The sequence below is a fragment of the Boleophthalmus pectinirostris genome, unplaced genomic scaffold (assembly GCF_026225935.1).
Source record: "Boleophthalmus pectinirostris isolate CB_2022bp ecotype Guang Dong unplaced genomic scaffold, ASM2622593v1 HiC_scaffold_16, whole genome shotgun sequence".
NCBI lineage: Eukaryota > Metazoa > Chordata > Actinopteri > Gobiiformes > Gobiidae > Boleophthalmus > Boleophthalmus pectinirostris.
Genome location: NW_026571095.1, coordinates 10,337,136 through 10,359,718, shown reverse-complemented (window position 1 = coordinate 10,359,718; position 22,583 = coordinate 10,337,136). Strand labels below are relative to the sequence as shown.

Below are 22,583 nucleotides of genomic sequence, written 5' to 3'. Positions count from 1 at the left end.
TGGGATCCAGAACACACACAAAATAGATCACGATTATGGACTTGCCAGGCAACCAAACCAGTGCCAGCACAAATAATTGGTACAGGCTGTGCTCAGAATTACCTTTGAGATTTTGAGCACTCTAGTTGTTCAGATAATAGCATCACATATACCAATAAGGTCCAGTTGTAGTACTGGCAGGCCCATCGACAGAAATGTGAGGGCTCGGGGAGTGGGGGCAAGAAGACTCTCATGGAGCCCCTCTCTAATGTTTTTTTTTATTTATAAGAAGCGGTTCCAATTGTGGCCCCGAAAACCCCCATCTACTGCCCCGAGTATTGTTATTGTTCATGGACCCATTTAACAGACATTCAGCAGGAGCAGTAACAAGGGATACTACACTTGGGGACCTTTTTTAGTCTTTTCTCTGGGGCAGGAATTTTTCAATTAGACCAAGAACTGAGAACCATTTGATAACAAGTACATGTACAAGATTCCTTTGTTCAGGAATATTTTTCATTAAATTCTCAGACTTATGAGAAACTAATGCACAAGAGAAATTACTTCAACACAGTAGCTCAGAAATACAATATAAAGTAGTAATTACTGTTCTGAATAGCAGTGATAGTTTTATCTTAATTGTAATTTTAGCTTGTCAATTTTGTATAATATCAGGGGTGGGCAATTATCTTTTCCATGGGGCCACATGAGAAACTGAAAATACTGCAGAGAGCTGACACCGGGCCAAAATGCATAACTCAGTTCTGCATAATGTTAATTGTATTTCTTTATATATTAAATTTCTTTTTCTTAATAAAAAGCAGTAAATATCATTGTTCTGATGAGCTGGTAAGAGTAAATGTTATGACTAAGCAATAAAAAAGTGAGGTTGCCTTACAAATATATATATATATACTAATGTAAGCAATGCAGCTTTAGTCCACGCATGAGGTAAAATGCTAAAATGTTTATTTTGTAGTTCTAAATGAGCTTAAACGGCCGGTCAGAGTCAACCAAAGGGAGCTGTACAATGCCCAAGTCTGTATTATAGAGGGAGTGGCTTTCTTCATGTGACTAAATAGACTGGAGAAATATATACTACATACAATTTCCATTATATGTCAAATAATCCACAATCATTTGTCCAGAGAGACTTTAATTAAAAAACGTAATCATTGATAAAACACTTCCAAATAACATGACTCAATAATACAACTGTCCAATGTGAATAGAGGATAGGTTAACACATGACAAAGTTGAAATGTAAAGATATCACATATGAAGAGGACGAAGCAGACGCAAGCAGAGTAAAGGCTATTAAAATGCGACTTGACAAACCATTGGGTAATCCCTAGGCAAGAATAACTTAAAAATCTGCATTATATTTTGTAGAAGAGATGACAGTTGAGTATGAGAAACAAGAGTTGAAACCAATCACATTTTCAGACTGACTAAACATTGGCGATATAGAAAGGACAGCACTAGTCGCTCACATCCATGTCCTCTTCGTGGTGGTCATCAGAACCGTTGACTTTGACCGCCTTCACGATCCGCGTGCCATTGTCTTCAGAGCGAGGAGACATGGAGTCCTCAGAGCCCTTCCTCTCCATGCGCTCCTTCTCACTGTCATAGCCTTGCTCTTCTTCATCATAGTCTCTGGTGACCTGCAAATGAGATGGTGAGACCCTTTGACATTTTAACTTTGGGGCAAGAATTTAGAGATGCCAACTTCACTAGCCAAGTCCCACAACATTCTGAAGAGCCTGGAGTTTAGAACTGAGGGGGGAAAGGACTTTCACTTGCATCTAAGATTGGCATAAGCAAAATCTAAGGATGTGAGGTTTACTTTGTGTATATTTTATTTGTTTATAGTTGTAATAGAAATAATAGGCCTATCCTTTATTATCTGGGCCCATTATTTCAACAATTTAAAATGAAAAATGCAAATTCTGTACTTGTTTTCAATAGCCTATAAATGTCATGAATGGAGCTCTAGCTCATCAACTCATAACTCTATCTTATGGCTGTAGGAAGAGCATTAGCTACAAAGACAAGGTAAGGTAGTTTTAAAGGGGGCAGGATCACACACAAACATGAAACTGAAACACTACAACCTATCACAATGACTACCAACTCAGCTGAACAGATTCTTTAGTTTGGCTTCATCTTCTTACCTGTGGTACATTAGGCATCAACAAGCACTGTCTCCTGTAGGTCACAGGACATGTAGTAAAGATCCAAAATGAAAAATAATAGTGCCATTAACCAACCTTGACGTCTTTCTCCCCATCAAGCTTCCTCTCCTGGTCACGGTCCTTGTCTTTGCTCCTCTTCTTCTTGCTGCTAGTGTGTTCACGGTCATCACGGCTACGGTCTTTGTCACTCCTGCGCTCTCTGTCCCTCTCTTTATCACGCTTCTTTTCTTTCTTATGTCTAAACAAAAACATACTGACTATGAATATTTAGGTTTAGCAAACAAACATGAGCTGCGAGTCACTGTAGTGACCTTCGAGGAGAGGGAGACCTTGATGGAGACCTCTTAGGAGATTTTCTTGGAGATCGGCTGCCACTACGACTTCTTCGCCGCCTCCTGAGCAAAGATTTACAGTTACATACATATTTAGTCTTTTTCAGATGAATGTATTGATGGCCAAGTTATAAGGGCACTCACCGACTGGCACTGCGTGATCTTCTTGCTGTACTGTAGCTTTTGGGAGGGGTCCTGGATCTTTTCCTTCCTTCATCCTTTTTTCTCTCTCTGTAAAAACATTCAACAATTACTCATCTGGCCTCTTTCAATTATATTAACCTTAATCACAGAGCCCACAGTGACCTGCTGCGGGAGCGTTTGCGGTCTCTGGAGCGGCTGCGTCTCCGGCGAGGACTCTTGGACCGCCTCCTGCTTCGAGAGCCTGACCGCCGCCTTGATCTGCTCCTCGTGCGCCTGTTGTTATTCATGTACAAGATTAATATGAGTCGTTAAATCTGTCTGGTCAGCTGGCCAACATTAACAAGAAGTACCTGTGTCGTGAGCGAGATCTGGTCCTCCTCCTTCTGGACCTGGACCGTGAGCGAGAGTGACGCCTTTTGCTGTCCTTGCCTGAGAATCATTCACATTTATCATTCATATTTATGAGACCCTTGAACTCTCACTATAAATAGTCACTACACTGGTGGCTAAACTGAGCGTTACTCACTTCCTGGCTCAATGGCTGCAGAGATGAGGGACTGTGCCTCTCGGACTCTCTTCATGGCAACTTCAATTTCTTTGTTTGATGCATCAGCCTTTAAGCTTGCGCTCAGGTTCAAACCGACCGCCAGAGGATTTAGCCTGGATAAAGAAAACTTTGTTGACTTACTGTACCAAAAGAGGAGGTGATGCCACTTGTAGGTAACATTCATTGACTTACTTTGGATCTGTCATGAATTTCAGTAACTGGTCCGCCGCCTGTGGGTTCATGTTGGCTCCAGGAAATCCAAAAGCAGCCAGAGCATCCATGTTTGGGGCACCAAACGGATTCGCACCCAACTGAAAGATCATGGGGAAAAACAGGAAAATTTTTACATGTTTATACATACACTCACAAATCAAATCAAATTACATCTTATGATTAAAATAAAACCATCTTTATTATGAATCATACCGGGTTGGGAAGGGGGTTGGGAGTGGGCAGAAGTCCTCCTCCGGGCAGGATTCCTGCAACAGCATTAGCTGGTGCCAGCAGTGCCAAAGCTTTGCTCTCATCTGGGATGGAACCTGGAGGATCAAAGCAGCATTAGACGGGAACATGACTGCACACACACAGAGCAGAGGCATACAAAGTCCTCACACTGCATTTCTTCAAATAAATGGTTACCTTACAGATCTGAGGTCCCAAAATAATGACTGCAGTGACATAACTATTGCTGCAAAGTACCACACTACTCCAATGAACACTGCCAAAAATCACCTGAACGTGTTTTTTAAGTCATGAACCAAACGTTAGCAAGCACAGCTGCTTCTCCAGTTGGGTGTGCCCTCAATTTTAGACTCAAACAAGCGACTCACGTGGGCGGCTTGGCTACTAAAAAGCACACAGAGAAAAATCGAGATACACACAAAAGAGAAATTTAGGGAGTTGTCAAAAATGATACCAAAACAAAATATGTGCTGCATGACATTGACACTTAATGGGGAATGCTAGAGTGCCTGCATTAAGTCATTGTTTTGGTTTCTTACCTGTCACTGCTTCAATTTAGCAAATCAAAATCTATGATTAAAATTATAAATTTGAATTTGTGCTTCATCAGTGGAATGTATTGGAGATTATCACCAGAATTAACATTTATCATTATTCTTCCACCTGAAACCACTGTAGTTACAGGCACAAAACAGTGACAACATGTAAATAAAGAACAGGAGAAATCTGCAGTGGTGGCCTTTTCAGCAGGGCCTGGTTTACAGGACTGGCTGCAAAACACAACAACAAAAGGAGACCAGCGTTAACTGGGATTGTACCAACACGAGGGCTGCTCATTTCAGATCTAATCAAACAGTACTGATTGTTTCAATGCACTGGGCAGTGGCAGTTTTCAGTTTTTTAGTTGTTGTAATGATAAATTTTAATGCTTTAGTGATTACTTACAGAGAACGGTGAAATTAACCAAAATTATTAGTGTGTGAATCTTTTTTTATAACTATATATATATATTTTTTTTTTTAAATCAAAATACATGTTTGTTTGTTTGGTTTTTTTATTAAAAAGTACCACTTACAGATTCTGCTTTATTTCTTTCGCTTATTTTCTACCTAATGTTTAGTCTGTCACCTAAGTGCTGATGGGACCGTCTTGCATAGAAATGTCTATACTTCCCTTTGTAATAAAGGGCTGGTAATGAATGGCTTTGAATGTATTTAAAAAGGTGCAGTATTAACCATTCCAGCCTTAATGAGGTAAATAACCTGGAAAAGACAAATTAAGACAGAAGAGAGGGAAGAGGGAGAGAGACAAAAAGACAGGGTGGGGCTTGAATGGTGCTGGCCTTTGCAAATGCCTAGAGTCCCCTGTTGGCAGCAGAGGAGCACTGTGAGCCATCAACGAGGGCACCTTTTGCCTTCTTCACTACAAAAATCACACACACATACACACAACACACAAATAACAAAGAGAAGTTTAACAGAGGAAAGTCCAACATGGGTGAATAAAATAAAATGCATTTATTTTTTAATCAAAACAATTGCTCAATTTAGCTGTCAATACTGATTTGTGGTGTTTTAAAGAGCCAAACCTGGTTTAGGTACTCTGTGGTTTGGAGGCAGCAAAATAAATATAGTTCACATTAATCCGGGCCTTATAACAAGAAATAAGAGCTCTGGTTTTAGTAAAGTGATGGTGATGAATAATGATGTCATTCAATCAAAGGACACACACAGCTTTGGGGATGGTGTATACAAACCTTCAGCGAAAGGGACCACAATCAGAGCTCTGTCCAGAAAGACTGTGTTGGTGAGATGCTGAGACACTCCAACTGACTCCTGCTCCTGGAACTTCACAAAGCACACCCTGGACGTGACCGGCATCGGAGAGTCACTGTGGAGCATGGACAACGATGTTAAGACAAAGATACAATGAAAACTGTTCTGTGATCTGTCCTGTATACAATGTGATATTGGTAGGAACTGGAGCTGCAAGATTAATCACAATCAAAATTACAATTTGAATGAATGCAATTTACCATCATAATTTCCTCCACAAACTAAATATCTTGCCTTATTCTGCATTAAAACTGCTAACCCTGTAGCTTTGATCTGTACAAGTAGATTCTGAAATATGATTCTTGTATCAACCAGTTCATATTCCAGTTTTTTGTCAATTCTTCTAGGCGCTCTGTGCCCTTTGAATCATTTTATTTAAAAAAAAAAAAAAAAAGCTAATCTAATTGCAAATCTTGTGGCCTAATAGGAACCAGGGGTAGGTGATGAAATAACAGTCACTGAGACATCCGTTTATAGTGCCAAGATGTCTGGTCTCCCTTTTAGTTATTACAATCACCAATTTCTTTCCTGGGCAAATGAGTTTGAATGGGACTGTTACCCCATTACCATTACAGTCAGCCTTTGTTTTACAATGCTACCTACTACAATACAACATTAAGTACACATTGTCTAAGCAACACAAAAGCTACAATATTAGGTTGACCAGAATTTCAAAATAAAAATCTGGAATATCCCCGATTTTTTGGTGGTTGATAATAATACAATTGTGAAATGAGTGCGTAATTAAGGAAGATTGTTATGTAGAGACCATTCATGACATAACATGTGAGACAATATAGTCACATTTTCTTTGTGTTTTGGTCATTTTTAAGCATGCTTTTCTGTATTTTACCTTAAAAATTATAATGCATGCCTCTTTTTTCTGTTGACTGGTTTCAAATTGCTCAAAAATAGGAACACCTGGGACATTTTTTGTACAACACTGGGACTAATCAATGGTTTTGGGTAAATGTGTTGGGACTGGGGACGCAGGGCTCAAAACTGGGACTGTCCCGGGTAAATATGGACATCTGATCACCCTATACAATACCTGTAAAACTTCACTGTCAATGAAATAAGAGCGTGAACCTTAAGGAAACACATTCTTCTAAGATTCTAAGATCTGAGTGCAACTGAAGCTAGCGCCATTGTAAGCGGTGGGGGCTAGCGTTAAGATTAGCATTAGCACACCAGGCCCGCGCCATTATGAAAGCCGTAACCCCACATTATCTTCAAACAAGATCGAGCCAAAGATTTGTATTTATTCAAGAAAAGATATAGTGTATACTGTTTACTTACTCTGGTGGAAATAACTTTAATTCTTCGATGGTTCCGAGAAAACCAAATAGTGTGCGCATCTGTTCCGACGTGGTACTCGGCGATACATTGGTCACCTGCACTACCTTCGTGTTGAAATTCATTTTGCCGATCAATCAGCAAAACTAGACTTGTACGTAACAACAGAAATAACCGAAAAGACTAGTAAAACAAGTAGTATACGTAGAAACACTCAATATTGAAGCACAAAACCTCTATTTTTTACAGTAAACTATAGGCTGCAGCCCGACCGCTCTTCCGCCATCTTGGGGTAGCCTTCTCCAAGTGCGCATGCGCGGGATGAACGCCAAACAAACAATGCGTAAATTCAAAACTCAACTTTTATCAACAAAAAGCCAAATTGTTATATACTTTAAATCGCTTTCTACCCAAGTGTTAGATCCCCGAGACAGAAACGCAGACAGATGATCAAATTATGTGATAAAATATAACTATAGCAAAACGTGTCTGCGAGAAGATCTGCTGATGGTTGCCAGTCATGTTGTTCATTTTCCAACAGATGTCGCCCTATGTTTTTCCAGCTAACCTACAAAGTCAGGTAAACCCAAGGGATTTACTTCACTACATATTTAATTAGGCTACTTTACTGTAGTCTGTAATTGGCATTGAAGTCGACACATTGTCATTTATCTTTAAAGTTGCACTGTGACCAGATTTTCAGAATTAAAAAGTGGGACACACCTGGGTTGGGATACTTGGTAAAAAAAATAAAATCGTGAAAAGAGCATGTAACATAGTCCATTCTCGACTCAGTTGTCACAGTCATAATCAGAGGGACTGTTGTTGCATTTTTTTCCTTTGTCTTATGGCCATATATTTTAGCTAAACAAATGACAATATATTCCTCTCTTTACTACTGTTGGTGGGGATCAAATTAGTCAAAAATGGGGACAACTGGGGCATTTCTTGAATAAAACTGGGACAAATCACTGGTTTTGTTTAAATCTGCTGGGACAGGGGACATGAGGGCTCAAAAGTAGAACTGTCCCATGTAAATAGGGACGTCTGGTCACTCTAGCACTGTAACTTTTCTTGGGCCACTACCAGCTTGTCTGTGGCTTTGCATATATTTAATTGCAGGTGTCATATTGCTAAAAAAAAAAAAACCTTGAAAAACACTGTTACTGTGAACAGGGTCAACTCTCTACACAATCTACACATCCTGTATTTTGGTGATGCTGCTTCCACCATGTGGATAGAAAAGTTGAATGCCATAGTGGGGGACATTCCAGCCAAAGCAATAACATCTTCATGAAGAGAATAGTGCACCTTTCTCATATCTAGGCTACATGGCTAAGAGTAAGCTATATTTATATAGTCCCATTCAAAACTGCATTTAGACTTAAGCCTGTTTGTGATGACGTTTTGTGTAACACTTTAATAATAATCCTAGCAGGCTTTAAAGTAATAGCGTAGTTACTAAACGTGCCTCCAGGACATGCATATATTCGTATGACTCTCATGTTACATTCTTATGTGTAAAGACATGATATGATGTTATGAATTAAAAGAGGTTTCACAAAGTGCTGACACTAATAGAGTTTGTTCTCAGGAGAAACAAAGAGCTATTGTTCTGTGGCCACGCTCTGTATAATCCCCACACCTGGATTAAAGCTGCACAGAGACAGGCAAATTAAAGCCGGACACACTTCAATTGTTCAACTTTGTCCATGTTTTTGTTTCAGCTACAGAAGATTGTTGTAAGGCTAATTTCATCTCAAGCCTACACATTGTCAAAAGGATGCCAGAATTCTCTTGTTTTTAATTGACATTGTGTGTGTGAGTGGTAATAACAATTTAAATTTCCACTATGTAACTTTTCTGGAGGGGGGGTACGCCGTCTGTTTGTCTCTATTAAGATGTTATTGCTTGAACTATCTTCATTCTCCATTTTTTGTTTTGTTTTTCTACTTAGTTATGTTCTTGTTCATTTAATGTTTCTTTATTAATACAAACTATTTCTGTCTATTGCCTGAGTTATCCAATGTATTTTTATTAAATGTATATACTGTACCTCAGTGGAGACGAGCAGGTAATACCGTCACTACCCAAGTTACAGGTCAAATCTGTGGAGAGGTGACCCCATTCCTAGTAGCAATGTGTGTTTTTCAAGGTATTTTTGTGCAATAAAAAGACACCGTTAATTGAAAAAATGCAAGATAATGCCATGATGTGTAACATTTGACACAAAGCAAAAGCATCTCCCCAACATAGGTGGCGAACTCTCCACCAGAAAATTTACATGGTACACCTTTAAAAAAAAAACGTGTGTTTTAAAGCTAATGTTTAAATTATATATTTTTCATTAATATTATTCTCAACAAGATTACAACAATAACTAACATTTTTACCCACAATAGTAGCCTAGTTATATCTTCAGTCTTAGCATTCGTCTTGCTTAATACATTTGACCTTACACATGCAACACATACTTGTGCAGCAAAAGCTAAGAGGCATGACACAGCATTAACAAAAACATTAACTAAAAACAGTTGGTACAGCACAGGAGTAATCACATGGCCAGTTGCAACACTTGTAAAACATAACCCCTTGTAATAAATATACTCCATAATAAATAAATCCGGTTTCAGCAGTGTGGCTATTGAGCCATCCAACAGAGGATATGGGCACAATGACATTCTTGTTCACACTGAGACATGATTGGCCAAGGCAAAGGTTTTACACCAAAGATTGCAGTCAACATTTAAGGGGGGGCCTTCACGGATAAAAAGGCTAAATCCAGCTTGGTCAGAGGAGTCCAGTTCACCAGTGACCAGCAAGTAGCTTTGAGAGGTTCAGCAACAAGGAACAACTATGGTTAGCAGGTAAGAAGGAAATATGTTTTATTTACAATGAATTTTATGAAGGACAAGATTTAAATAAGTTCTAAATACATTTTTTAAGAAGAAGAAAAAAAGACTTATTTTTTATATATATATTTTTTTCTCTTATTGTATATATTGTAGATATTGTATCATTCAGGTCTTACATGAAGAACATCCATCCATCCATTTTCGTTTGCTTATCTGGGGCAGAGAAAATGGATGGATGAAACATAAGAACATATTTTTGTTAAAAGCTGTCTTGACTGTTTTCACAATAACTTACAGAAATTACATTTGAATTCTTGTTTGTCAAAAATCATACTTTTATAATTTTTTCTTAATTATAAATTTTTTTATTGACAGATTTGAGCATCCAGCTGGAGGCTACAGGAAGATCTTCGAAACATGTGAGGAGTTGTCTGAACCACTTCCAGCTACTGTCACTGGTGAGTTTTAAAACCATAATTCTTTTCTCAGTATTATTTTCTGCAAAAAGAAATGTATCTATTATTTTAGGTTGAAATATTCACCATGTAATACTGCCATTGTTTACAGGTAGGATTCCCTCATTTCTGAAGGGAAGTCTCCTGCGTCTGGGGCCTGGGTTGTTTGAAGTTGGAGATGAGCCCTTCTACCATCTTTTCGATGGACAGGCTCTCATGCACAAATTTGACTTCAAGAATGGCCAGGTCACTTATTACAGAAAGTAAGAAGAAGTAGTGCTATTGACGTCTTTTATACAATACTCGTCAAACTAAATACTTGTATGAATAATTACTTATTGTTCTTTTGGCAGGTATGTGAAAACAGATGCCTACGTGAGAGCCATTACTGAAAAGCGTGTGGTGATTACTGAGTTCGGGACCTTTGCTTACCCAGATCCCTGCAAAAATATTTTCTCCAGGTAAGTTGTAGAAGCAAAAATGATTCAAAAAGTAGATGTAGCACCTATTTCTGTATAAGACGTAGCTGTTGATTAATGAATAACCGTTTTTTGCTTAGAAACTAGAATAGGCTGGGTCTATGTCACTCCATAATATTCTAAATTGACTGACATGTTAAACTTAGCTATAGAGTAAGTCAGAATTCTGAGGTAAATTTGTTGTTAAACTGTGAAATTTTTTTTGTTTTTCCACCAAATCAGCCAATAGAGTTTTATAGCCATTTGCCCTTTATTTCAGTTTATGACATTGAATTCTAAAATGTTGTAAGCAAATGTTGTATAGCCATTTGCTTGGTTTTAAATTACATATTTGATAAGCTTACATTGTTTAAATGAGATGGTGGTTAACTAAATGTTATACTCTTAATATGGTGAGTTCTGATGTCCTATTATTAGACCATGCACAAAATTGCAAAGATAACAGTTTCATAATTTGGAGATTTTCCATCTAGATTTTTATGTGAAACTAAAACATTTATTAATACATAAGAATGTTAAGATCTGAACATCTGAACAACCAATAAAAGTAAAACAAATATTGTAGTTGGGAATATTTTAGTATACAATGTTTCATTTTTTTTGCAGGTTTTTCTCGTACTTCAAGGGTGTGGAGGTGACAGACAACTGCCTGGTGAACGTTTACCCCATAGGAGAGGACTACTATGCGGTCACAGAAACCAACTACATCACCAAGGTCAACACGGAGAATCTGGAGACACTCAAGAAGGTACAGCTCCTCAACAATATGCAGCAATATCTTATGAAATTTAGCTTTGACCTTTGATAATCTGTTTTTTTTCTCTCTCTCTTCAGGTTGATATGTGCAACTACGTCAACATCAATGGAGTGACTGCCCATCCTCACATCGAGAGAGATGGTACTGTCTGGAACATTGGAAACTGCATGGGGAAAGGAGCCACGCTGGCCTACAACATTGTCAGGATCCCACCAACACAGAAAGGTATTAACTATCAATGCACTATTAGACAGTAATTACGTAACTATTCATGAGCTTCATAGCAATTAAGCAATTCAAATCTAAGTATTGTATTTTCTGAATGGGGAGCAGTCCTCTATGGGTCCTCAAAGTCCTTCAAATCAGGAAGCAATTGTTTGTCTGAAAGCTATGAATAGACTGGTGTTTTTTGCCATTAGATTAGGTAGGTCTTTCTTTAAATTGAATAAAAACATGTTAATGGCAATTTGTTTCATTTCATATTTAGATAAGTCTGATCCAATTGAGAAATCCAAGGTGTGGGTGCAATTCCCCAGTCATGAGCGATTCAAGCCTTCCTATGTCCACAGGTATGTGTATTCCAGTATATTATTAATTATTAAATATTGTTTCATTTTCTGAATCTATAATATCATTCACTTCAGCTTTGGCATGTCAGACAACTACTTTGTGTTTGTGGAGACTCCAGTCAAAATCAACCTGCTGAAGTTCCTGAGCGCGTGGAGCATCCGAGGGTCCAACTACATGGACTGCTTTGAGTCCAATGAAAGCCAAGGAGTAAGGCGGAAAACGAGCTTAAAATGGCTGCTCATGAATTATTCTATCTAAAGTTTTAATGACATAATGTATTGTAGACACTGTTCCACATCGCCAGAAAAGAGCCAGCGGAGTACATAGATCTGAAGTTCAAAGGAGCCCCCATTGGCATGTTCCACCACATCAACACCTATGAGGATCAGGGCTTTATCGTGGTTGATCTTTGTGCCTGGAAAGGGTAAGAATAATGTAGTTCATATTTTAAAGCTCCTATATTACGCAAAATTGACCTTTGTGAGATTTAAGCCATGTTGGAATATTGTTACCTCCTCAAAAACATATTTGGAGTTGTGTTTTGTTTTATTCACACATGATTGAGTAACTTTATTCTTATTATTCTATCGACATCTCAAGTTTAAAATGATCTGTCCCACGTCGTTTTCAAGTTAACAACTACTCTATACCTTTTAATTCAGTAAAGATTAGCTATACCACCACTGAAATTATCCATATGTTTTTAGTGAAAATCTATGTAGTTTAAAAACACAGTTGAGCATTTTCTGTATTACCACATGATATCACAAGGCAGAGTGTTTTCAGTTTGAGAGAAGAACTCAGCCTAAATATGCAGGATTTGTGTGTTAAACATGTTTGAATGAAACAAAACACAATTCCTGGTATGTTTGTGATGAGGAAATAACATTATAACACAGATCAAAAAATAGTGTAATACAGACCCATTAAGTACAAGTGTTTTTGCCTTAGTATTGACTCAGTTTCTTTGCAGCTTTGAGTTTGTTTACAACTACCTATGGCTGGCCAATCTGAGAGCCAATTGGGACGAGGTGAAGAAGGCGGCCATGATGGCACCTCAGCCTGAAGTGCGTCGATATGTGATTCCACTGGATGTGCACAAGGTAACTGACCAGTCACAGATATTCTAGCAACACCAATAGTAGCATCAGCATTGTTGTAGAATAAATTGTAGTAGCTCGAGAGTTGAAAGAAGAGGCATAATATTGGAATTCTATGAGAAATTTATTGACAATCGGTAATTGACCTGGAGATATAATCCTCAAGACACTGTGATAGTTTTGTTCATTGTAGTCTAGTTTAGTCAAGTCTGGTCATAGTCTAGTCTAGTCTAGTATAGTCTAGTCTATGCTTCTGTTGTAGGGAGTATTATACCTCTGAAGATGTAGGCCAAGATAATAAGGAGTGAGCTGGCAGTGAGGCCCTAGATAGAGCAAAGACATGGAATGTCTCTCTAACAAGCATCCTAATTTAGTTGCTATTATGGTTATGTTATGTTACAGAAAACTAACAAACATTCCACCATCCAAGTCACCATACACCATTCACAATTTAGAAACAATAAAACAAAAAAAAAAACAAGCCAATTAAAAAATGTATCAAACACAAACTTATTACATTGTTATTACTGCTTTGTAATTATGGGATAGGGAACACCCAATTTGTTAATAGATAAATAAAATCACAAAAAACATTACTTGTCTTATCGGGACATTCAGTTCCACCATTTCTAGTGTCTTTGAAGGCATCACCCGAGACACACATTGTAATAAAACTATCCCTAGAATGCGCCCTTAGCTTATATCTCTTAAGGTTACAAGAGGTATAATATTGACTATTGACTATTGAGTTACTGTTGCTTTGTTGTTAATTTAGGAAGAACAAGGAAAGAACTTGGTGAGCCTCCCTTACACCACAGCCACGGCCGTCATGCACGCTGATGGAATGATCTGGTTGGAGCCTGAGGTCCTGTTCTCTGGCCCACGTCAGGGTGAGTCAGTTTGTGGCAGAAGGGTATTAGCAGCCCTATTATTTTATTATATTACTGTGTTATCAAAATGTGTGTTTTCTTTTCAGCATTTGAGTTCCCTCAGATCAACTATGGGAGGTTTGCAGGAAAGAACTACACATACGCTTATGGTCTGGGTCTCAACCACTTTGTACCAGACAGAGTAAGTGAATCACTTTTATGGAAGCAATAAACAGCTCAGACATAAATGGTATAAAATAAATCTTAAATATGTGCAGAAACTATATTACTATATTAAGTAACTTAATTTCTAAATGTGTTGTAGATTGTCAAGCTGAATGTGAAGACCAAGGAGACCTGGGTTTGGCAAGAGCCCGACTCCTACCCCTCAGAGCCCCTATTTGTTCAGACCCCTGAAGGAGTGGATGAGGATGACGGTAAATCAAGAATTAAAAAATTACATTTCCAAGAAAAAATATTCTGCACAAACCAATAAAATGCAAGACTAGCCTCTTGCATTTAAGAAACAAGACAGTAAGTGTGCCTACTAAGCATATGACTTGACAGAAGCTTTTAAACCACTGGCACTGGACAGCATAACAAATTTGGCTTCTGCTCTATTGTTCATGTCTGTAAGAATTCCATTTAGCAGTTTGCACAGATTTCTCTTGGGCATTTCTCTTGTGGATTTGAAATACAGATACTTGGTTGGTTATATAGTCACTGGATGGCCAAACACAAAATTAATAACAAATCTGAATGGACATAAGCAATAGTAATGATGGATTTGTTGATTAAAATGAAGGCAAAACACTGGAATATGATATAGCAGCATAATAAGAGCAAATTAGGGTGTATCTTTCCATATCTAAATGAAAAGCAAATGAAGTGTGAATTGTAGGGCTGTAAGTAATTAAATCAATTCTTGGTCAACTAAAAACATGTCCTGCTGATCGATTAGTCAACTAAAAGGGGGCGTGGCAAAAGCTCTCAAAACTGTTCAGTATCTCTATGGATCTGACCCAAACTGCACTCACAAGACTACACCTGCAGGAGAGTTCATCTACAACAGTTATTATTCAGAAATAATTATGAAACAATGTATTTATATAAAGTAGGGATACACCAGTCCATCTTTTTCAGTTCCTATACTAATGTTGATACTTTGGCTTTAAGTATCTACTGATCCCCAATGTCAATAGATACAAGAGATACACTGAAAATATAATAACATCCAAATGTGTGTTTTGTAACTATTATTTATCATGTAAAGCAACTACAGAACACCTTTGAAAAAATACATGTTCAATATTATGAGGTATTTTGGGCCAACACTGACTAGTAAATTGTTTTATTACACCATGTTTATAGATCAAAATGGGATATCGACCGAACCTATATCTTCGAATCGATATCTGATCCATCAAAATGTTCAATATCAGCGTATTATATCAGTGCATTTCTAATATAAAGACAGATTAAACTTGTGAACATGAGTTTCATCTAGCCTTATTATGAATTATTAGTAAATTTTAAGTCCTATATCTTTTTATTTCTGTCTGCAGGAGTACTGCTGACCATTGTGGTGAACCCAGGCGCTCAGAGGCCTGGGTACCTCCTGATCCTCAACGCCAAGGACCTGTCTGAGATCGCCAGGGCTGAGGTGGAGTGTACCTTCCCTGTCACCTTCCACGGGATGTACAAACCCTGAAATGCCCCATGTCTAATGTATTCAATCGAGCCAGTGGTCTTGAAATAAAGATGATAAATGTATGGTCATGTCAGGATACATGATTTTATATTGTTATTTGCATGCTCTGTAAATGTCTCAAGGTAGGAACAATAAACTGAGTAAAATCAAAGAATAATGTGTTTCTTTTTACTTGTTATAAGAGCATAAATAAATAAATAAAACATTTTTTAAATAGACTTGTTGAAATACAAACTGTGCGTTGCAACACTGGAATTTCCTCATTGTGGGACAAATAAAGGTTCTCTCATCGTATTTTAATTTAACGTAAACTTTTATGTCTACATTAAAGTTACATGTTAAGATAAAAGTAGTAAAATTGAGACAAACTAATCCACAGATTCCTGAAATGTTTGACCTGATTAAGAATTTCACACCAAATCGCATTATGGCCAAATTTCAACAACTGACCTTTACAATTTAAGATTATTATTGATCTTGTAAACCTGAAAAGCTGATTAACCATTTCAACATTAAATCTGGAAGGGCAAAACACACAAGACCGTAGTCAATAACAGTCATGGTGTGATTCTCTATTATACATTTGTTTAGGAATGAGGAGAAATTAGGATTGTTGCCTTAACAATTAACAGGTATATTGAACATTACACTAGATATATTAAGAGTACACTAGATATCACTGTTCTCACCATACTAAAATTTCAAACTCTATTTCAATATAAAGGAATATAGTCGATACTAAATGCTGCTGATAATAATAATAATTAAAAAAAACACTCTTTCTTTAGACAATAGAATGTTATTTCCAACATTAAATATAGCATTTTCTCTTATATTATGACGTGGTCTTATATCTGTGTAATTTCTCAGTTATCCAGGAAGGTTCCATAGTTGTCCATGGGTGTATACAAGTCTGTGCTCAAAATCATTGTAAAGCTATTCAGGAAAGGTTCATTTCTGTCCTGTGAATGTTTTACTGTTGATACCTGCTCAAATGAGTATCTAGTTTCTTCACTACATTAGTTTTAGTATTGATTAGTATGATTTTCAATATTATGTACTAGATACACAGTCACGTTTCTCAGATTCTCCCAGCTAATTAGGATTGCATCAATAAATGGCTTAACTATTTTGCAATGCAGCCAATAATTCCATAATCTCCAATGTGGTGACGATGGTACCACAAATCTGCCCTTTAGCACGCATGAGTCAGTCTAGTAATGTGGCATTTGAAGAAGTACAACACAAAAACCCATTAAACTACAGTATATTTCTGCTTTATTTTGTAATGGTTCAGAAAAGGAACTAAAAAGAAAAGTAACAGAGACTACAAGTTGTCCGAAAACATAAAGATGACTAAACACAACAGTGGAAATAGTACACCCAATAGAGATTCAAAGGGACAGAGGATTGTACAGTGAATATAAGACACACTGAAAAACAATGAAGCAAAAATGTAACACTAATACATGGCCAGTCAAAATCAGAACTAGGAATAATCAGATAATGCAATAATTAGATCTGAGTTTTGATGTGTTTACATGCACTAGGGAAATATGATTATGATTGAGTTTTGAGAGTTGTACTTGGAAGACGAAGTACAATGCATTTTAATAGCTCTTTCAATCTTTAACATTTTTTCTTCTGTTTTTGTCTTTGTCAGCTTAACTTGTCCTTTTGTCAAAATTTTCCTTGCCAAAACCTGTGCAGGTGTGAACAATCAGATATAATTAAATATAGACAATGAGTACTTCAGAGCCTGTATAACAAGTTTAAGATCTCAGAAGAAGTGTCAAGGCCTGTAACACATTCAGTCTTAAATATTATTAATTTCATATTGTGACATGATCAAACACCAATTTATGTTTAAAATTTAAAGCACTAATTCCGGCTGCTGCTAAAACTGAAAAAATTGTAAATAAAAATATGTCGTCAATAACAAATCTGTGAGCGCTGTCCCAACTACAATGAATTTTGACGGAAAAAAAAAAAAAAAGATTATTTTATTTTATCTATGCCAGCATTCTGTTCCCACCTATATATTCCACCATTATCAGATAAAGATACAACTAAAATACTTAAATGACTTGGTGAGTCTAAATTACTGTTTCAAACTTAATTTTGACACTAAGGAATAGACTCGATATCAATTCTGATATCACAATGTTAATTAAAAACACTATTTCTCTAGAATGTGATTTTCAACATTAAATCATAGTACTTTCTTTTATATTACTATGCAGTCATATATCTGTGCAATCCAGGTAGGTTCTATAGCGGTCCATGGACGTATACTAGTCTGTGCTCTTACACTTGTACTGACACAACTCAAAATCATTCTAAAGCTATTCCGAAAAGTTCAATTTCTGTCCTGTGAATGTGACTTTTTAGTATCGATACCTGCCCAAATGAATATCTAAGTTTGATACTACTTTTAGTATTACTTAGTATCTCATTTCTGATTACTCTCTTGTGATAGGTCATATGTATTAGGCCCAAAGTTAAGACAAGCGAACACCACAAAACAACAACAAAAAAGCTGCTAAATACTTCCATTAGCATGTCTTTCATTTGCATCAAGCCTCTGTCCCACTGACTTACAATAGACAGTCTTTTCGAGCACAACATATTCATGATAACATCAGAATTATTTTACTATGACAAGTGATAAAGATCTATCAACTGTCCAACTTTTGCATTTCAGGAAAAAAAACAACAAATGAATTAAATAGATAGTGCAAGGTTATAAGGTACATATATTAATATATTGTTTTAGATACTGTCCTATGAGTAAAGTGCAATTTTCTGGATGAGTTGAAAGAGTGTGCAAGCGTTGTAATGTTAGCCTGCTCATGCACGAATGAGCCCTTTGTACTGACTTTACACACTCACTAAAAACATTCATGCAACACCACTGGTTTTTACCATCTTCTTCAACTTCAACTTTGGGTTAATTATCTTCTAGTGTGCATAATATATTTGTAATCTTGGTCACTGTGACAAACAAGTTCAGTGTACACAACATTTTTAGTTATTTAGTGAATTGTTTGCTTAGAAATGATGTGTATCAAAATGCTTACTGCTGACTGTATGTTGACAAACAATTTGGCTACAGGATTTGATTGCATAATTGAATTGTTGGATTTTAGATGGCATTACCTCATTAAGGCCAATAATAATTAATATAGACGGGGCAGCTAAAATGAATATTGCTAAAATTCTTATTTTTGTCATAATACACTAAGTTCTTGGGTCTAGTGACTGACAGAAATGATAAAGATCAACATTTGTGCATTTACATTTTCGAGTATTTCTAGGCAAAGTCAATGTAATTACAAGGAAAACCTGGCTAGTGTCCTCCATCTGAGAGTACGACATCATATTTTAGAATCTGAAAAACCACCAATAAACCAATGTTCTTTTCAATACAGTTCCCTATAATATCAGACAATAGTACATCATGTCAAAATGAATTGACTTTGGGCTACAGAAACATACATATGCAGATATTTTCTCTCAAAGAACCCAGAGGAAGGTTTTGAGAATAGCACTTTAAATACTATATGCATTTACTTTTAAATCTCAATATTGTTCTGTATAATGCATTATTTATGCTTTTGATTTCTTTATGTTATATATATATAAATGTATATATAATAATTGACAAAGAGCAAAACCTCCGGCTAAAATATCAGTGGACATGGACAATAATGCTGACAACGATATCTGGACAAAAAGCTATGTACCTTAAAGTGGTGATCTTCAAAAAACATCTGAATCTCCACACCAACGGCATGATGGGAGACAAGAGCAACTGTAAAGCTCGTCTATCAACATACAGTCTTCTAACTGCCACATAACTAGGAATGTAAGTGGTTTATGAGATGCATGAAGAGCCCCCCTGAGTCCTGCTCGGGTGGGCAGTTCCACAGTTCTCCTGACATACAGTACATTCTCCCTTCACTGCAAACACAACTTCACAACTACACACGGACAATCATGCATGGTTGTCTGGAAGCACTTTCTTACCGAATAGTGGACTTTAAATGCAAGACCAGCTTATTTTATGCTTGTTTCTTAAATCGTGATAAGGGGCAGAGAAGGCCAACATTAGGTGAGTAACTTTTGAAAGTGCAAGACAACAGCAAAGATATTTTCGCTCCTCTTTTGTCGCTGGACAAGAGGATAAGAGTATAAGGGTTTGTGTTTTGGGAGGAGCAGCCATATTGGAGCTAACAGGGAGAGGGGCTGTGTATTCAGTTGGTCTCGTAGGTGGAGAGCAGGGCAGCATCCACAGGCTCCATGCAGGAGGGGCAGGTGAAGGACCTCATGAGCCAGTCGTCTATACAGTCCATGTGGTAGATGTGCATACAGGGCAGGAACCGGATGGGGTCGCCGTACACAAAGTCCAGCATGCAGATCACACACCTGTTAAACAAAACACACAGAAATAAAAATTATTTATTGCAGATTTAATTATCTATATCTATCTATATATACATAAATACATACACATACACACATATACATATACATATATATATAAAACAAGAAAAACAACTTCTGCATGTTTTGGAAATGTGAACATAACAACACAATGGTGCATTAGTCATATTCTGGGTATGCCAACAGGCGGCACCTAATAGGATTAAGTGGGTATTCCGAAAACTCCCAAATTCTGGTTGTGGTTGATTAATAGACACACTCCAGATGAATATCACTCAGATTAATTAATTGCCAATAATTCACCCATTATTTAGATAAGGATTTTGATGATGTGGGTCAGAAAAAGTGTAGCTGTAGCTAAAGTGATTCCCACACAAGTGCAGTGAAAAGTGCAAACCACTCACTCTCTGATCTTCTTCTCTGAGCCGTCGGGGCCTCCGTCGAAGACCCCTTTGGGGAGATGCTGGATGAGGCCGATACGCTGAGCGATGCGGATCTGCTCCTCCTCCGTCAGCTGTGAGGCCAGGCGGGTCTGACTGGGCGTGGGGTGGTACAGTGGCATGTGAGCGGGCTCCTGAGGCAACCAAACAACAATCATGAACCACAGCACCTCACAGGACTGGTTCAGTCACAGTTACAGCATAAAAAAGAAACTTCCTATGTCTGGTCATTACATAATTGTTCTCCAAAATTACTACTGAGAGTGATGAGTATCAATGTAGTGAAGTTATATCCAGAAAAATCACATCATCTTAAGTAACAGTTTCATACTGTTGAAATCAGATAACAAATATATATATGAATGCCTCACTAATATAAAAACTGTTTAAACCATTTTTCTATTTAATCTAACCAGCGTATACCTTGACGAACTGATTAATTAAATCACTCAAATTAGGTAGAAAAGTTTGACCCAAAACTGAAGTAATGAAATCTGACACCAACCTAACACTTGAGAGTACAGTAAACATTAGCTGACCTGCTAAACACATCACTATATTGTACCTGATAAGGTGGAGGTGGCTCTAGGTCGGGGTCGATCCCATCTCCAAAACTGGCCCTGTCCGACTGGGACTCATGGAGCAGAGAGATGTCGTCCGATGTCGGAGACTTGAGACAGTTTCCCATGGTCTACCTTTGTCCAGCGGAGAACCCGACACTGCTCTTTCTAAAGTTTGTCCACGTATTACAAGCTACTCCGTAAATCTCGTATTTTACAACGCTGCTGTCGCCGGATGTGCCCTGTCCATAACGATCGTACACCTCGTTAATGTCAACAACAGTTTCTGTTCATGTTCTCTCAAATACAAAACAAAGAACTCCCTTGCTAACAACTAGCTAACTCTGCTAGCCAGCTGGAATACTTCCTCGACAAGTATCGCTCATCCCAAAATTCTAATCACTAAAGTCACGGAATAGCTCTTTAAACAGCAGCTGTGACTTTTACACTACGATATGAGAGAGATTAGACCGAACGACAACCCGCCATTTAAGGCAGGTATGTGAAAATAAAGTGTTTTCTCAGCTGTTAGCTCTTTCTTTAACAGGAGGACATGTTATCAGGATATGACGTCCACATACGCACGTAAATCCGAGCGGTGATTGGCTGATGACTTTAACAATGACCAATAAGATTACAGTTCACACATTTAGACCCGCCCATTTATTGTTTTGTGCTCAACATGGATCTATGCTGAATAATAGCTTATAAAAAAGATTAAAAGCCCCATATCGATATTAACTGATGTGACCTTTAAGTCATGTTAGGATGTTGTTACCTCATCAAAAACATACCTAGCGATGTGTTTTGTTAATTCATATATGTTTGAGTAATCCTTTGATGTCCACCTTGTGATGTCACGAGGCAGTAATTTTCAAGTTAACAACTACCTCATAGTTTTTGTTCAGAAGAGATTGGTAATTCCAGGTCTGAAATTATCGAAATGATTCTACTAACAGTATATGAAGTTTAAAAACACAGTGGAGAACTTCCTGTATTACCATATGACATCACAAAGTGGAGCAGTGTTTTCTGATTGAGAGAGGAAATCAGCATTAACATTTATGGTGTGTATGTTTTTGATGAGGAAATATTAGAACATCCTACATGAGATTCTACCAATACATGAAAAATAAATACAAATTTGGCCACAATAACTTGGTGACACCTTTATTTATATACACCTATGATACACTTAAAAACACAATTATTTGCATTCCAGTAATTATGATACAATCTCATGTTATTTGGTTAGAGTTTCACAGAATTGGCCTTTTTTTGCAAATAAAACAATAGCACAAACCTAAAATAAACATTCAAATACCCTTTTATTTTAAAGCACATCAGCTCATGGTTTATTTTCCCCAATGTCAAAAAACTGTATTCGTCATATAAAGCAATTAGTGTATTCTCCTTGTTTCTCTACAGTCATTCTGTTTGAAAATGAGGACAGAAAGATAATGTCTGGTTGCTATTAGTTACACAGCTGGTGGCTCTCAAAGTCAAATGATTCAGCTTTATCAAAATTAATATTAAAAGATGAAAACAAGT

General features: G+C 37.2%; 3 protein-coding genes across 5 annotated transcripts; 1 reads left to right on the top strand and 2 right to left on the bottom strand.

Annotated features, from left to right (window-relative positions):
- Positions 1–1,118: 1,118 nt before the first annotated feature.
- On the bottom strand, positions 1,119–7,120 carry LOC110157904 (serine/arginine-rich splicing factor 11-like). Of its 3 annotated transcripts, XM_020922308.2 has the most exons (12): positions 6,794–7,120; positions 5,416–5,549; positions 3,624–3,736; positions 3,390–3,508; positions 3,177–3,310; positions 3,001–3,079; positions 2,813–2,923; positions 2,651–2,737; positions 2,486–2,569; positions 2,250–2,412; positions 2,154–2,187; positions 1,506–1,643 (listed from the first exon to the last, which is right to left on the bottom strand). In XM_020922308.2, exons 1-11 carry the CDS (start codon positions 6,913–6,915, stop codon positions 2,164–2,166), a joined length of 1,170 nt encoding a protein of 389 aa, XP_020777967.1. In that variant the 5' UTR covers positions 6,916–7,120; the 3' UTR covers positions 1,506–1,643; positions 2,154–2,163. The 3 variants fall into 3 exon arrangements, with proteins under 3 accessions (XP_020777955.1, XP_020777960.1, XP_020777967.1); XM_020922296.2 differs by lacking the exon at positions 2,154–2,187 and having other exon boundaries at positions 1,119–1,643; XM_020922301.2 differs by lacking the exon at positions 2,154–2,187 and having other exon boundaries at positions 1,119–1,643; positions 2,504–2,569.
- rpe65a (retinoid isomerohydrolase RPE65 a) lies at positions 7,082–15,728 on the top strand. The gene is made up of 15 exons (XM_020924156.2): positions 7,082–7,370; positions 9,424–9,657; positions 10,021–10,103; positions 10,213–10,363; positions 10,454–10,561; positions 11,186–11,327; positions 11,414–11,561; positions 11,824–11,905; positions 11,981–12,113; positions 12,191–12,330; positions 12,880–13,009; positions 13,782–13,896; positions 13,983–14,077; positions 14,201–14,312; positions 15,441–15,728. Exons 2-15 carry the CDS (start codon positions 9,647–9,649, stop codon positions 15,584–15,586), a joined length of 1,596 nt encoding a protein of 531 aa, XP_020779815.1. The 5' UTR covers positions 7,082–7,370; positions 9,424–9,646; the 3' UTR covers positions 15,587–15,728.
- A 1,119-nt stretch (positions 15,729–16,847) lies between these two features.
- On the bottom strand, positions 16,848–21,601 carry LOC110158449 (RING finger protein 11-like). The gene is made up of 3 exons (XM_020922948.2): positions 21,038–21,601; positions 20,437–20,606; positions 16,848–20,014 (listed from the first exon to the last, which is right to left on the bottom strand). Exons 1-3 carry the CDS (start codon positions 21,158–21,160, stop codon positions 19,843–19,845), a joined length of 465 nt encoding a protein of 154 aa, XP_020778607.1. The 5' UTR covers positions 21,161–21,601; the 3' UTR covers positions 16,848–19,842.
- Between the last annotated feature and the right edge of the window lie 982 nt (positions 21,602–22,583).